The following is a 13,241-nucleotide window of genomic DNA, read 5'->3' as shown; positions in this document are numbered from 1 at the left end:
TATTTTTTAATTAATACTTTAAAATTTCAACGCTTAATTTAGCTTTTAATTTTCAATTTTATCAAACAGCACCTAAGTCACAAAAAAGTCAATTTACTTTACTTTACGAGAATATATATATTTTTTCATAATTACTTTGCAAGATTATATATAGTGGGTATTTTTAAAAATTGAGTAGGAATATCAAAGTGTGTTAAAGAGAATTATGAATGTGACGGCAGTAGAGAGTAAAAAAGAGATGATTATCTTTTGGATTCAAAAAAATCAGTGGGGGTAAGAATGTTAAATGTGATATTTTTATCAATTGAGATGGGGCATTTTCAAGATTTTAACAAAAAATATAAATAATAATGCAAAATAGGAAAAATTCAGTGAGAGCAGCCACTGCATCGTTCACCGGACTAATCTGAGCGGTTCGTGATATGATCTACTCATCTAGAACTAATCTATATAAATATATCGATTTGCAGCCCAACACTAATCCGCATGGGCTAAGTCTGGGCCTAATACTGAGATTTGCGGGTTTGGGCCTTGTCATTCACATTCAATAGCCACTTTCTCTAATCTTCTTCTAGACTTCAAGGTGCCATCAGGTTTAGCGTCTTTCGTACCCTAAACCCTCCACGCTGGCAATCCGTGTCCTTCCCCGTCCACCAATCAGAACAAAGGTTTTCACCGCACTCCCATTCGCAACCCCTATATATTCTCTCCATTCCTCTTCGCCTCTCTCATCTCACAATAACCAAACCTCCTTCAAATCTCTTCGTTCCTTGCAGATTAGCTGTTTCGTTCTTTAGGGCTTTTTTTACATCGCAAATACACACAGACGATGAGTTCGGCAGGTTCAACCAAAGGAGGGAGAGGCAAGCCCAAGTCCTCCAAATCAGTCTCCAGATCTCAGAAGGCCGGTCTTCAATTCCCCGTCGGCAGAATCGCCCGCTTCCTCAAAGCCGGCAAGTACGCGGAGCGAGTAGGTGCTGGTGCTCCGGTCTACCTCTCCGCCGTTCTTGAATACCTAGCCGCTGAGGTGATATATCTATTCTCTTTCCTCCAATATAGTTTTCCGTTTGGTTGGGCAGAAAATAGTGAAAGAAACCAGAATCTCTTAGTCTTTGTAGGTTCTCAAATTCTTCAACTAAAACGTAAAACCCTAGAAACGGATTTTGATGAAATTCGGCGCATTAGATTTGAAGTTTTAATTTATGTTGTATACCTTGAACTTGTGAGGAAACCAAAAGGGTTTGTGATTGTTCCTGTGTTCTTTCTGATCTGAGTTTTTTATTTATTTTTTAATTGTAGGTTCTTGAACTTGCGGGGAATGCTGCAAGGGATAACAAGAAGAATCGGATTGTTCCAAGGCACATACAGCTTGCGGTGAGAAATGATGAGGAGTTGAGCAAGCTCTTGGGGACTGTTACCATTGCGAATGGTGGTGTTTTGCCCAACATTCATCAGAATCTTTTACCGCACAAGACCGGCAAAGGAAAGGCAGATATTGGATCTGCGTCACAAGAGTTTTAGGGTTTCTGTTGTTGTCGCAAGAGTTTTAGGGTTTCTGCTGTTGTGGGAGAGTCTAATGTCTGAAGGTTTCAATTTATTTGTGGTATTAGATCTTTGTAAACCCTGATATTGGGTAATTTTGATTGGATATAGAGAGGAATGAAAACAATAATTTCTGTTATGATATGGTTTTTGGTCAAATTATGAGTTTCACTTCTGTGGGAGATTTGATGGCATGGAATTGTTACCGTTTGATTGAATATTCAGCTTTTTAATGTGTTTCCACTCTTTTAAGTTCTTTGCTGATCGGTTTGTTCCTATTGATTGAGCATCTCTTGTGCTTGTTATTTTCTGTTTTCAATTTTATTTATTCCAAAGAATTAGTGGTTGTTAAATGTTATTTGGTTTTACAGATTTGGCGAGCATTAACACTCTTGATTTGATTGTGCTCTTTCATTGATTGTGGTTATCACAGAAATTTTTAAGGCATGATAATTAATTTCTCTTGACATATTTTTTCTTTTTTAGTTATAAATTTATATTTTATAGTGAATGTTATTATTATTACTATTTTCTGTAAATATATTGTTGATATGTTAACATGCTTGCAACTCAGACATTGTTAACTTATTTTGTTAATTTGTATATTATGAGAATTATTCTGGGTAAGGTAATTTATTCATACAAAATCAAACTTGGACAGTATCTTCATCTGTTGGACTGTTATATTTTTAATTTCAGTGCCTTGATGCACAGTGGTGGGAATTTTATTGCCTTGATGCAAGTGTTAAGCTTCAAATTCAATTATTCAAGTGCCATATTTCAAATTTGGTGGCTATGTTGTTTATACGCTCAAGTTGTGAGGGTTCTTTATGCTCCTTGTCAACATTTTAACACACTAACCTAAATCATTTAAATTAAGGAACTGCATAGATTGCATTTTTTATTACGTGATTATTAGTGTAAAAATATAAATGCAACAATGGAAGTAATATTAGTATCAAAGTATCAATATATTGTGGGTTTGGGTTTCCCTCGATTGAAAATTTTAAATAAAATACTCCAGTATTTTATCGGCATATGGGGATGTAGCTCAAATGGTAGAGCGCTCGCTTTGCATGCGAGAGGTACAGGGTTCGATACCCTGCATCTCCATTATATCAACGTTCACTGTTGAAAAACGTTCCTCTCATCCCCAATATTTGGTACTTTTTCCTTTTTTCTCGTTCCTCTCCCGCTCTCGCTGTGATACAAAATCTTGAAATTGCAGTCCGTTCTCCAATCAAGAACAATAAACTCTCTTTCCATTTTTTCTAGGTTTCCCAATGGCCGTTCCCCTTTTCAATCTGGCTCCGGATTTAACTGTCTCAAAACTCTGCCTCGGTTTCATCTGTCTTCTTTGCTCTTTAATTCATAGTTTCATACATACATATTATATATATATATACACACACACATATACACACACATATATTGTATATCCATTTAGGAATAATAGTGACATTGTAATCCAAGAATTCGAACATCTAACCTTCTTTGATTTTTTCTTTTACAGGAACCATGACTTTTGGTGAGCAGAACTCTATGGTCCAGTCCTTTCAACTTTTAGACAAAGCCTTCGATGCTGGAATCAACTTCTTCGATTCTGCCGAAATGTATTATTCTCTTTCTATCTTTTTCTTATCCCTTTTTAAATCCTTCGGTCTGTATATCTTTTGATTTTTACTTCTTTTGACTCAGGTATCCAGTACCTCAGCGTGCGGAAACCCAGGGGAGGAGCGAGGATTACTTGGGCCGTTGGGTTAGAGAGAGAAAAATTCCCAGGGATCGTGTTGTCTTGGCCACAAAGGTCAATCTCTCTCTCTACATTATCTGTTATTTCATTACTCTTTCGTTGATTTGGGACTAGAGGTGTTTTAGAATTCTTGCATGGTTCAGAAGAAAAAAGATATAGGGATTGCGTTGTCTTGGCCACTATTAGTTACTCCTATTTGTTTCGTCTTTGGTTGAGTTAGGAGTCGGAGAGGTGTTCTTTATTCTTGAATTCTTGCCATGGATCAGATTGGTGCTCTACAATTCTTGCCATGGATCAGATTGGTGCTCTAGAATTCTTGCCATGGGTCAGTGGGTGTTCTTGAATGCTTGACATGGATCTGGGAAAAGAACATAGGGATTGTGTCGGTCTTAGGCACAATGGCGAATCTCTCTGTACGTTATCAGTTATGATTTAGGACTCGGAGAGGTGTCCTTGAATTTTGTTGATTTATGGAGTTGCTTTCAGGTACTAGTATCAGGACAAATTACAGGCGCCTTAATTGAGACCCAATGTATAATTTTAGCTTCAAATACTATAGTCGTTGATTTAGGACTGTTTTGTTGGTCATTACCTAGTGTGGCAACATAAAAGCTGCTGTTTAGATATGTCGATGGAATATGCCTTAGTTTTTCAAAATAAAGAGAGACGTTTCTGGCTTTATCATGTTTTAAATCCTTTAAAATTATGCAAATTCTGTCTTTCAGACCACCAATTCATCAAATCCACCATAAAATGGTACTAAATTTTGATTTTTACTTTTTGGTGTCAATGTCATTAGGAAACTTTGTTATGTCTTTAGACTTTGAATTTTATCTATCTAAAACAAGAAATATTATCTTAAATGGTTTGATGCAGGTGACAGGGCCATCTGGACAGATGACCTGGATTCGAGGAGGGCCAAAGTGTCTGGATGCCAGGAATATCACTGAGGCCATTGACAGTAGGTTGGTTCACTACTCATATATATTTTAGTGTTGCAATTTCTAATACGTGTCTGTTTGGTAAGACAGTAAGAACACTGAAATTATATGCATACGAGATTTACAAAGTTGCTTGATAACTGACTAGGGGGAAATATTATCCATATATTTTGGGGACAGTTTTCTGCCTTATGACTGGTTATATTGAACTGTGAAGCTACTGAAAGTACAGGGTTTGTCTTAAACAATTGATTAGTTGTACAATCTATGGAGAACTTATTCCTTTTTTATTTCGTTTGACACTCTTTTTCAGCCCAGGATACTGAAGCCTTCCACATTATGTGTTGTATTGGCTTTATGGGCACTAGTAGAATCATATAGTTTCTGAATAAAAGTTACGAAGCACAATACTAGAACTTTTTCATTCGTAGCATCATAGACCACTGACAATATGAGTAATTGTAGAGCCTGTGCAGATTTTGCTTCTGCATTAGTACATTTCACAGTCACTTCTTCAGCATAATATATTGAAGCCTTCTATTTATTGTATTGGATATATTGGTACAAGTAAATATCATAATGTGTTTGAGGAGATGCTGTGAAGCACAATGCTGGAAGCACTTTTGAGAGACACCAGCTTTAAATGTTTAGAACTTATGGTAATGTGTCTTTTATGAACGAATGGAAAAGTGAAATCATGGTACCGAGGCACTGAACACTCTCATACACAAAGTTCACAAACCTATAAACTTTGTTGCATAATCGAAGTTCAGAAAGTGCCTGAGCAAATTTCTTTTTCCTTTTTTCCCTTCCCTTTCTTCTTTTCGTTAGCATTGTGGAAAACTCATGATGTTCCATCTTCAATTTTTGTTCTAAAACAGACTGAATCAGTTTAGAAGTTCTTTATATTATCAAGGAAAGGAGGACTGGCTACAGGAGTGCAGTGTCCAAACAGGCTCAAAATATTTGTGAAAAACAATCTTGGCAGATCAGGAGCTCCAAAACCCTTGGTCACTAGAAATTAATGCATTAGGAACTCACTAACTAAACCCTCACGAAGCCTTTTTCCAACAACCTGGTTTCAGTTTGGTGTAATCATATTTAAATTGCAAAATTTTTATCTATGGTTTTTAGTTCTAATTCTTAGAATCCTGAATCCACATTATGGCTAAGATTTACAGCATTTTAGTTGGTTTGAGGTTTGACCCTTATGCCAATTTATACTTCTCTACAATTTTAGATGATTTTTGAAATTTCGATATTATTGATGCTTTTTTTTTTTTTTTTTCAACTTTCAAACTTGAAAGTAAATAAAGAAACAAATTCCGGTTTTACTGAAATGATTGTATTTCTTTTGAAACTTTATTTTTCATTTGAACTTCATAGTTTGCTCTCATTGACACCTCACAGTCACAGCTCAGTTTTAATCTTGTGGATTGGAGTCTTTCTAGGGGCAGTTCAAGCCATTTGCACAAGATAAGTTACTGGACATAGACATATCTCTCTTTTAGAACAAGACAGGGGTCGAGTAATTCTAATTCTTTAAGCCAACTTCTTACAAAACTTAATTTTTTCTAACAAACTTTTATATTTAAATATGCGGTTCTTGCATTATGTTTTGTTTATAATTAATAAACTAGTATTGTCAACTTCATTTTCCTCCTAATATATGTATATTAGTAAGTTTATCTCTTTATTTACTGACACATTGATTAGACTAAAATGTGCTCTGGGATCTAATATGTTCTCTGATGAAAAATACTGCTTATTAGCTGCATCCTTCGCTCAGTTGATTTTGAGTGTATGTCAGCCTTAAGTTTGTTATGCTCACACCTTTTTGAGTGGTCTTTTTAAGAAGTGTGAACTGCACAAAGTCGTAATGAGTCACCACCAACCACTGACATTGAGCAGTCACTTGCAATCGTTTTTTTAATAAGTAATCGCTAAAACTTAATTGTCTTCTAATGGATCTTTCTAGTGAATCTAATTTGTCCACCCTCAACCTTTAAATCTCATTGAATTTTTTATCCTTATGTATGCTTCACATGTATTACATGTTGCCACGACACAGTAACTGTTGTATTTCTTTATTGGCTAATACTTTGGCACTTAATGGTTAATTTTTATTTTATTTTATTTATTTTATTTTTTTCTGAATTCAGAGATGCTATATTTATATAATGTGAAGTTATGTTGTTGGTAGAGATGTATGAGACTTCGTATGACAGTTTGTGGAAGTCGTATTATTTGCTAATGGTTTTTAATTAAACTGATGCAGTTTGTCCAGAATGCGAACGGACTTCATTGACCTTTATCAAATTCACTGGCCTGACCGGTTTGGATGCTAATCCTATCTTTTATTTTCAGACATTCTATTTTTCGTCCGTCACTCCCTAATTTTTTCCCCTTTCTGAAGTGTTAATGGGTATTCTTGTAGCTATGTTCCCATGTTTGGAGAAACTGAATATCATCCTGTCCGACAATTCAGTTCAGTACATATAGAGGAACAACTTCATGCTCTAGGTAGAGCTATTGATGCTGGTAAGGTTAGTGATGATATCAAGGGTTTTGCTTCTGTTGTCAATCTTTCTTAAACATGAACTTTGGTTGATTATAAAATGGGAGATATTGTTTCTAGATCAGATATGTTGGACTCAGCAATGAAACACCTTATGGCATCATGAAGTTTCTTCAGGTTGCCGAAAGTGGTGCTGGATATCCAAAGATAGTATCTGTGCAGGTATTTATCTGTCAATTCTGCTCAAAATACTCTCTTTCTCTCTCTCTCTCTCTATATATATATCCACATATATCTACTCATGCAGTCATGCTGAGGCTAATTTACAATTCAAGTCATTATCTTTGTTCTAGAATCATTCATTTTTTTATTGTCTAGAACTCATACAGCTTGCTTTGCCGAAAATTTGACTCTGGAATGGCTGAGTGCTGTCACCACGAGAGGTACTCCATATCTTATTTATCATTAATGGTGCATCAACTCAACTTTATCTGTGTGAAATGATAGAGAAGAATTTGCTTGAATGTCACTTTTTGAAATACGTTGAATAAAAAAGTTCTGGTCTCTACAGATCATTATGCTATATAGATTTTTGATTTTTTACAGAACCAATTATGTAGAACTAATTTGTTATTTTTCACTCAAATTTGTTCAGAATGAGGTTAAAAAAAATATTGTATCTACTTGTGGTCTTTCTAACAATTTATGATTGGAAACAGATAGTGAGTGATATCATGCTGATTATTTACTGTTGTGAAAAAGACTTTTAAGTAACAAAAAATAAATTTTCAATAAGAAAAAAGTCGTCGTTGGAAGCATATGGTCATTAAATTTTGTCTATCATGATATTTGATTCTTTGGAGCTGTAATTGGTTCTCACAGATATAGTTCCAAACACATTTTATAGATAATTCTTTTCCTCATAACATTTATGATGTGTTCCTCTGTAGTCTGCTTTTTTGGTTGGTTGCATCCATGAGAGATCTATCCTTCTATTGTGGACTTGAAACAAAAATCTGGCACCTTAAGTGCTTTTTGACATGCCTTGTCTCTAGTATTGTGCTCTATGCTTCTGCAGTGTTAGCATTGGAAGTGGTTAAAGTGTTAGTTCAGTGGTTTCATGTTCATGCTAGCAAATTTACTTTCTCAAACATCTTTATCACGCTTTACAAGGTACTACTGTTAACAGATTTGGGGATTATACATAAATTAGGGGATAAGTAAATCTAGTCAGTAGCTTCTGATAATTTCTAGGTGTGCATTGGAGAACTTCATTGTCATTCCTAAATGAACAAACAAGGAAGACAATGACACAAGGAAAGGGGAAACTATAACCTTTCTCAATCTCCTTATTTTTCCAATGTTTTGGTAATCCTTCATTTTTTCCTAGTCAAGACTTGCCTACTTTGCCCCTATGTGAACTTGAACCCTCGACCTTCTACTTTGGCTGTTGAGGAAGTGCCAGTAGGCTACAACCCTTGGATGGTAATCCTTTATTGAACTGGGAATTGAAATTAGTTTTAGATTTTAGTCGTTTGAATTCCAGCAAGAGGATTTGAACTGTCTGGCTTAAGTGGCTTTATTGCAATATATGATTACATGATTTTCATTTTCATTTTATTTTAATTACACCTTTCCGTCCAAAATTCATTTTAAAAAATATCCAGTTTGCTTCCTGAACTGGCACTTAATAGCATAAAAATGTTGATGAAATGGAGTTTTAGTTTTATATGGAAATTGGTGGTTTGAGCAAGGAGAAGGTAGGGAACAGGATTGTACTTCCAACCGAGAAATTAGGAGATGCATATATGGAGGAAGGTTTTGTTGTTGTTGCAACTTTGTTTCAAGACAAGATAGCCCCTTAAATCCGACTTGTTTGCTCGATTGGTCTTGCTGTTGTATTGCATATTTAATTTTATCTTCTGGATTTCCTTATCGAGAAAATTTATCTTGATTTTCACTTCGTATCTTTGATCTCTCATTTTTGACATTTTTTAGGATAAGTTTATTGGCCTATAGCCCTCTGGCAATGGGCATGCTTTCTGGAAAGTATTTCTCACCTGATGGTGGTCCAGCAGATGCTCGTTTGAATCTTTTTAAAGGTTGAATTGTTAAGTTGCCCGAATCATGCAATCTACTGGCAAATCTATCCTTAACAAAAATCAGCAAGTACTGATAAATTTCTTTAATGTCTAATTTGTTTCATTTCTTTTGCCCAGGAAGGTATTCGGAAGGGGAATCAAGATACAATCTGTCCAACACCACAATTAGAGATGCCGCCAAAGTATGCAATTAGTTTTCATTATTGAATATAAGTAGTATAGTTTTGAAAGACTGTTTTTGATACAAATACAAAAGACAATGCTAATCTTCAAAATTGTTAATTTTTTGATGTTCATCAACATTGGAAAAATGTATTTTGAAAAATTTGAATTAGTTTTACTGGGAAAGAAAAATGCTTACTCCTGCTGGTGTTTTCCCGAGTGTTAGAACTGTGGTCTTTTTTGGATATGTATCATCCTCTTACACTCGGGAAAGTTGATTTGGATATGGTATTTTTTGGATATGAATTCTCTTTTTCCATCCTATTCTATTACAAGCCATCTCTCCTCTAATATTTAACTTTTTAAAATCATTTCTAATGATTTCATCCCATGTTAATTTCAGGCGCCCTCTCTGCCTCCTACCTACCCTCTAAGAAAATTAACTTTCCTCTTCTCATCGGTGCATCTACAGATCTTTTATGTATGTGTCTATACGACCTAATTTCGCCCTCACATTTTGGTTTGTAACCCTATCTTTTCTAGTCACTCCTATCATCCATTTTAACATCCTCATTTCCTCCTCACCTAATAACTGTTCTATAAAATACTCTTCATTGTATATGTATAACCTGAACCTTTTAATGGTATACCTCTTAGCTTGTTATTTGAAAATAAAAAATTATTTAAGGCCTGTAATGGTTCAGTCGTCCGAGTAGATTTTAGTTTTCAAATCGAAATTTATTTGGTTGACAGTTTTTGAAACAAGAAACAAAGTTCAAAGAAGTTACAAACTCAGAGAGCGGTCTTCTAAGGTTATCTGAAAACTGTTTGCTGGTATCAGAATTCTTGGAAACTATTTTTCCAAAAACTTTAACAAACATGCCCTTAGGCATTTTATACTCTCTCTCTCTCTCTCTCTCTCTCTCTCTCATGGATATGTAGCCTCATTGTTGGGTTTAGTTGATTGGAGGGGCTTACAAAAGCTAACGTTGTAATAATAAAGAGGTTTCTTGTTGAGGAATTCTTCAGGCTCTTAGCTTCTAATTTTCGTCATGGGCAGGACTCTTTTAGTTCCATTTGATACTGATGCATGCTTAACCTAATCTTTTGCAGGGATACCTTGACATCGCAAGAAAATATGGTGTTCATCCTGTGTCAATTGCAATTGGTATGATGATTTGTCTCTCTTGGTCACTTTCTGTGGAAGTGCAAGACCACACACCTATCTGTATTGGTCAATCATGTAGTTTTTGGAATTTTCTCTTTGAATTTCATTGTAGTTTAGTTTATTTCAATGTAAAATTTATAAATTGCATTGCATCAATGTCTTGCCCTCTTTGGCTCAGCCATCTGTTTAATTTTTGGATGCCGTTTTGTGGCTCTTCCATCTGTTTAATTTTTGCATTTATTTTTTTGGGTTTCTTCCTTGATTGATTCATAGGTGGACACCTTGTGGTTTTAGGAATTTGGAAAATGTGATTCTATCAAACTGCTATTCACCTTTTCCACTTCAATAGAATCTTATTATTTCTGGGCAAGTATATGTTCCAAAGTGTGCTGGTAAAATTGGCTTCTCTAATGTTTGTATACTTGAAATCTCAACACTCCACCTATAAATTGAAACCAATACCAAATAAAAAATTAGCTAAATTAGCTTTGATGGCTTGTTTTTGAATGATGAATGAGATGAGAGGCAGGAATGTTATTTGTTGCCTGACTGAATCTACCCGTAAGTTTCTTAATGTCTTGGATATGTGATTGTCTGTGGGTGTGGTTCATGACTTGTTCGAGGCTATTGATCCATTAACAAGTTTTGTATATTTATACCTTCTCTGCTAGTTCTTCCTCCCATTCTCACTTTTGGTTCCTTTGGGCAGCATTTGTTTTGAGACACCCTCTTGTCGCCAGTGCTGTTTTTGGGGCAACAAAGTTGTGGCAGCTCCAACAAGTCATCAATGCATGTGAAGTCAAGCTCAATCCTGAAATAATTGCGGATGTTGACAAGGTCCATTCAAGGTTTCCAAACCCTTGCCCCTGATGAACTCTCAAACCGGTTAGATTCTTTTTATTTTAAAATTATAGATAGGTATGGCTAAGATGGATTTCCTTTCTCATCTAATATTATCCCTGTAAAAACAATGTATCGGAGTTGACTTTTTTCAGGCTAGAAAAGATTCTGAATTTTGGAAGTGGGAATATTCAGAACATCAAATTAGTTAAACCGGGGAGCATGGATATATCAATCGGGCAAGTACAGGTAAAAAACAAAATTTTGAAATAATATATAGTATGATCTATTATGAAATAACAATAACAGTGCGATTTTTGCTGGATGGTAATATGTTAATCTTACAATCTACATGTCTTTCCAGCATTGTTTGGCACCATAGGGGTGACCACCTGCATGGGCTGGGTACCGGAAGGTGTAGACCTGGGGCCAGAGTCCAGACAACAACTGTACGTGACAATGCATAGTTAGTACACAGTATCGTCATGTTTGTGGGGTTAAATATTGATTGAACGTGTATGATTTATTGTAGTACAGACAGAAAAGAAGATAATGTAATGGTTTTGCCAAATGAGAGCAGCCGTTGACAAACAGCTTAAACTCAAACTTGTCCATGTCATAACCAAACGAATTTCTAGCTTCATTTTTAATACCTTCGTGCTTTGGGACAGATCCAGGAATGAAGCTTGTAGCTTGAATGTGGTCAATCATTGTAATATGTAAGTGTTTTTTTTTTTTTCTTTTTCTTTTTTTAACATTGATTTCAAGCTCAAGTTTGAGAATGAGTTTTTGTTGCCCAGCACCAATTTGATCAAGTTGAGCTCAAGAATATTGAGAAATTATAGAGTATTAGGTAGTTCAAACCATATCCACCAATTACATTAAGTCAGGTAATTATTGTTTCTTGTCTACCATATATATATATATATATATTAAAAGGGCAAATTGCAAAAAATTCCCTTTAACTATTTGTCAGTTGCGAAAAACTCCCCTATCCTAAAGGATGTTTTTAACTGAGATCCGTTTAAGTGATTGTTTGAGATCATTTTCCGGATGAAATTATCCCCTTAAAAGATTATTCTTCTGGCAATTTATTTATTTATTTATTTTCTCTGTTTCAGTTAAGCAAGGTATGTGAAGCAGCAAAAAAAAATTCTCAAAAAAAATAAAAAATGGAAAGCCAATAAAATCATATTTAAGCTATGTGTAATTAATAAAATAAAATAAAATTAAATTAAATACAACCACACAGGAGAGAGAAGGCGTGCACTTGATCTTTATCAACCATTATAATAGTTAATTATTTTAAGGAAAATAATTAATAATTTGTCATGTTTCGTATCTTTGGCGGCCATTATAATAGTTAATTATTTTAAGGAAAATAATTAATAATTTGTCATGTTTCCTTAGTTCAATTTCTTTATTTTCCTTAATTGAATTATGCTACAGCAAGGTAAGTTGGACTAAAATTGGCAATTAAAAAATGTAACATAATTTCTTTTTAATGTGAAAGGACATCGTTGCATTTTATTCAATTTACAATAATCTAATTATAAAGGATATTTAAGTAATTTATTTTGAGAGAAATGCATTTATCATCTCATTATATTTTGTTTTGATTCCACCACCTATTACTCGAAAATTGTTTTGATCCCATAATTGGGTTTTTCGCTGTTAGCTTTGTGTTTGAAGGAATGAGAAGGCTTGCTTGATGCGGAGAGAGAAGCGAAAAAATAAATAAAGTATCTGAAGAATAATCTATTAAGGGGTAATTTCGTTCAAAAAATTCCATTAGACAAACCACTTAAATGGACGTTAGTTAAAAACACCCTTTGGGATAGTTGAGGGGAATTTTTTGCCAAAAATATTAATAAGGGGGGTTTTTCGCAACTGGGTAATAGTAAATGGAGATTTTTTGTAATTAGCCTAAATTAAAACATTGATTCATAATATATCTATTCAATACATTCACAACTGTCCTCTTAATAACTATGTCAGACTATCAATGTACTACTAATAATAATTCATTCATATTAAAAAATAAATATATAAATAAAAAGCAAGATACGAAGATAACTAATATAACCACATAATCCAATCCATCGAAAAATTTGATAAAGTAAGTAAATTTGTGATTTGGGAAGCAAATAAAAAAAAATTCTAAGCCTTATTTAGAGAATAGTAATTAATAACACAATTACACAAATTAAATTTT

General features: G+C 34.4%; 2 protein-coding genes and 1 non-coding gene across 6 annotated transcripts; all 3 read left to right on the top strand.

Annotated features, from left to right (window-relative positions):
* Positions 1-722: 722 nt before the first annotated feature.
* On the top strand, positions 723-1,681 carry LOC132268895 (histone H2AX-like). The gene is made up of 2 exons (XM_059769802.1): positions 723-1,027; positions 1,300-1,681. Exons 1-2 carry the CDS (start codon positions 830-832, stop codon positions 1,519-1,521), a joined length of 420 nt encoding a protein of 139 aa, XP_059625785.1. The 5' UTR covers positions 723-829; the 3' UTR covers positions 1,522-1,681.
* Positions 1,682-2,582: 901 nt separating this feature from the next.
* Positions 2,583-2,655, top strand: TRNAA-UGC (transfer RNA alanine (anticodon UGC)). The gene has a single exon. It is a non-coding gene; the product is annotated as a tRNA-Ala (tRNA).
* Positions 2,656-2,688: 33 nt separating this feature from the next.
* LOC132268894 (uncharacterized) lies at positions 2,689-11,632 on the top strand. Of its 4 annotated transcripts, XM_059769798.1 has the most exons (14): positions 2,696-2,883; positions 3,056-3,155; positions 3,241-3,349; positions 4,172-4,260; positions 6,515-6,571; positions 6,674-6,782; positions 6,875-6,976; positions 7,133-7,197; positions 8,753-8,856; positions 8,974-9,038; positions 10,132-10,186; positions 10,896-11,071; positions 11,182-11,275; positions 11,391-11,632. In XM_059769798.1, the coding sequence occupies exons 1-12, from the start codon at positions 2,826-2,828 to the stop codon at positions 11,054-11,056; spliced, it is 1,074 nt and encodes a 357-aa protein (XP_059625781.1). In that variant the 5' UTR covers positions 2,696-2,825; the 3' UTR covers positions 11,057-11,071; positions 11,182-11,275; positions 11,391-11,632. The 4 variants fall into 4 exon arrangements, with proteins under 4 accessions (XP_059625784.1, XP_059625782.1, XP_059625783.1 ...); XM_059769800.1 differs by lacking the exons at positions 11,182-11,275; positions 11,391-11,632 and having other exon boundaries at positions 2,691-2,883; positions 8,978-9,038; positions 10,896-11,060; XM_059769801.1 differs by lacking the exons at positions 10,132-10,186; positions 10,896-11,071; positions 11,182-11,275; positions 11,391-11,632 and adding an exon at positions 9,422-9,522 and having other exon boundaries at positions 2,689-2,883; positions 8,978-9,038.
* The last annotated feature ends 1,609 nt before the right edge of the window (positions 11,633-13,241 follow it).

The sequence above is a fragment of the Cornus florida genome, unplaced genomic scaffold, assembly GCF_030987335.1.
Source record: "Cornus florida cultivar Cherokee Brave unplaced genomic scaffold, ASM3098733v1 CherokeeBrave_3.0.0_Hap2_Chr08, whole genome shotgun sequence".
NCBI lineage: Eukaryota > Viridiplantae > Streptophyta > Magnoliopsida > Cornales > Cornaceae > Cornus > Cornus florida.
This window is presented reverse-complemented; position numbering and strand designations above follow the sequence as displayed.

Coding starts and splice junctions, on each gene's coding strand:
- LOC132268895 (XM_059769802.1), top strand. CDS start 830: ATGAGTTCGGCAGGTTCAACCAAAGGAGGGAGAGGCAAGCCCAAGTCC. Junction 1,028..1,299: donor TTGAATACCTAGCCGCTGAG/GTGATATATCTA, acceptor TTTTAATTGTAG/GTTCTTGAACTTGCGGGGAA.
- LOC132268894 (XM_059769798.1), top strand. CDS start 2,826: ATGGCCGTTCCCCTTTTCAATCTGGCTCCGGATTTAACTGTCTCAAAA. Junction 3,156..3,240: donor TTCTTCGATTCTGCCGAAAT/GTATTATTCTCT, acceptor CTTTTGACTCAG/GTATCCAGTACCTCAGCGTG. Junction 9,039..10,131: donor CAATTAGAGATGCCGCCAAA/GTATGCAATTAG, acceptor AATCTTTTGCAG/GGATACCTTGACATCGCAAG.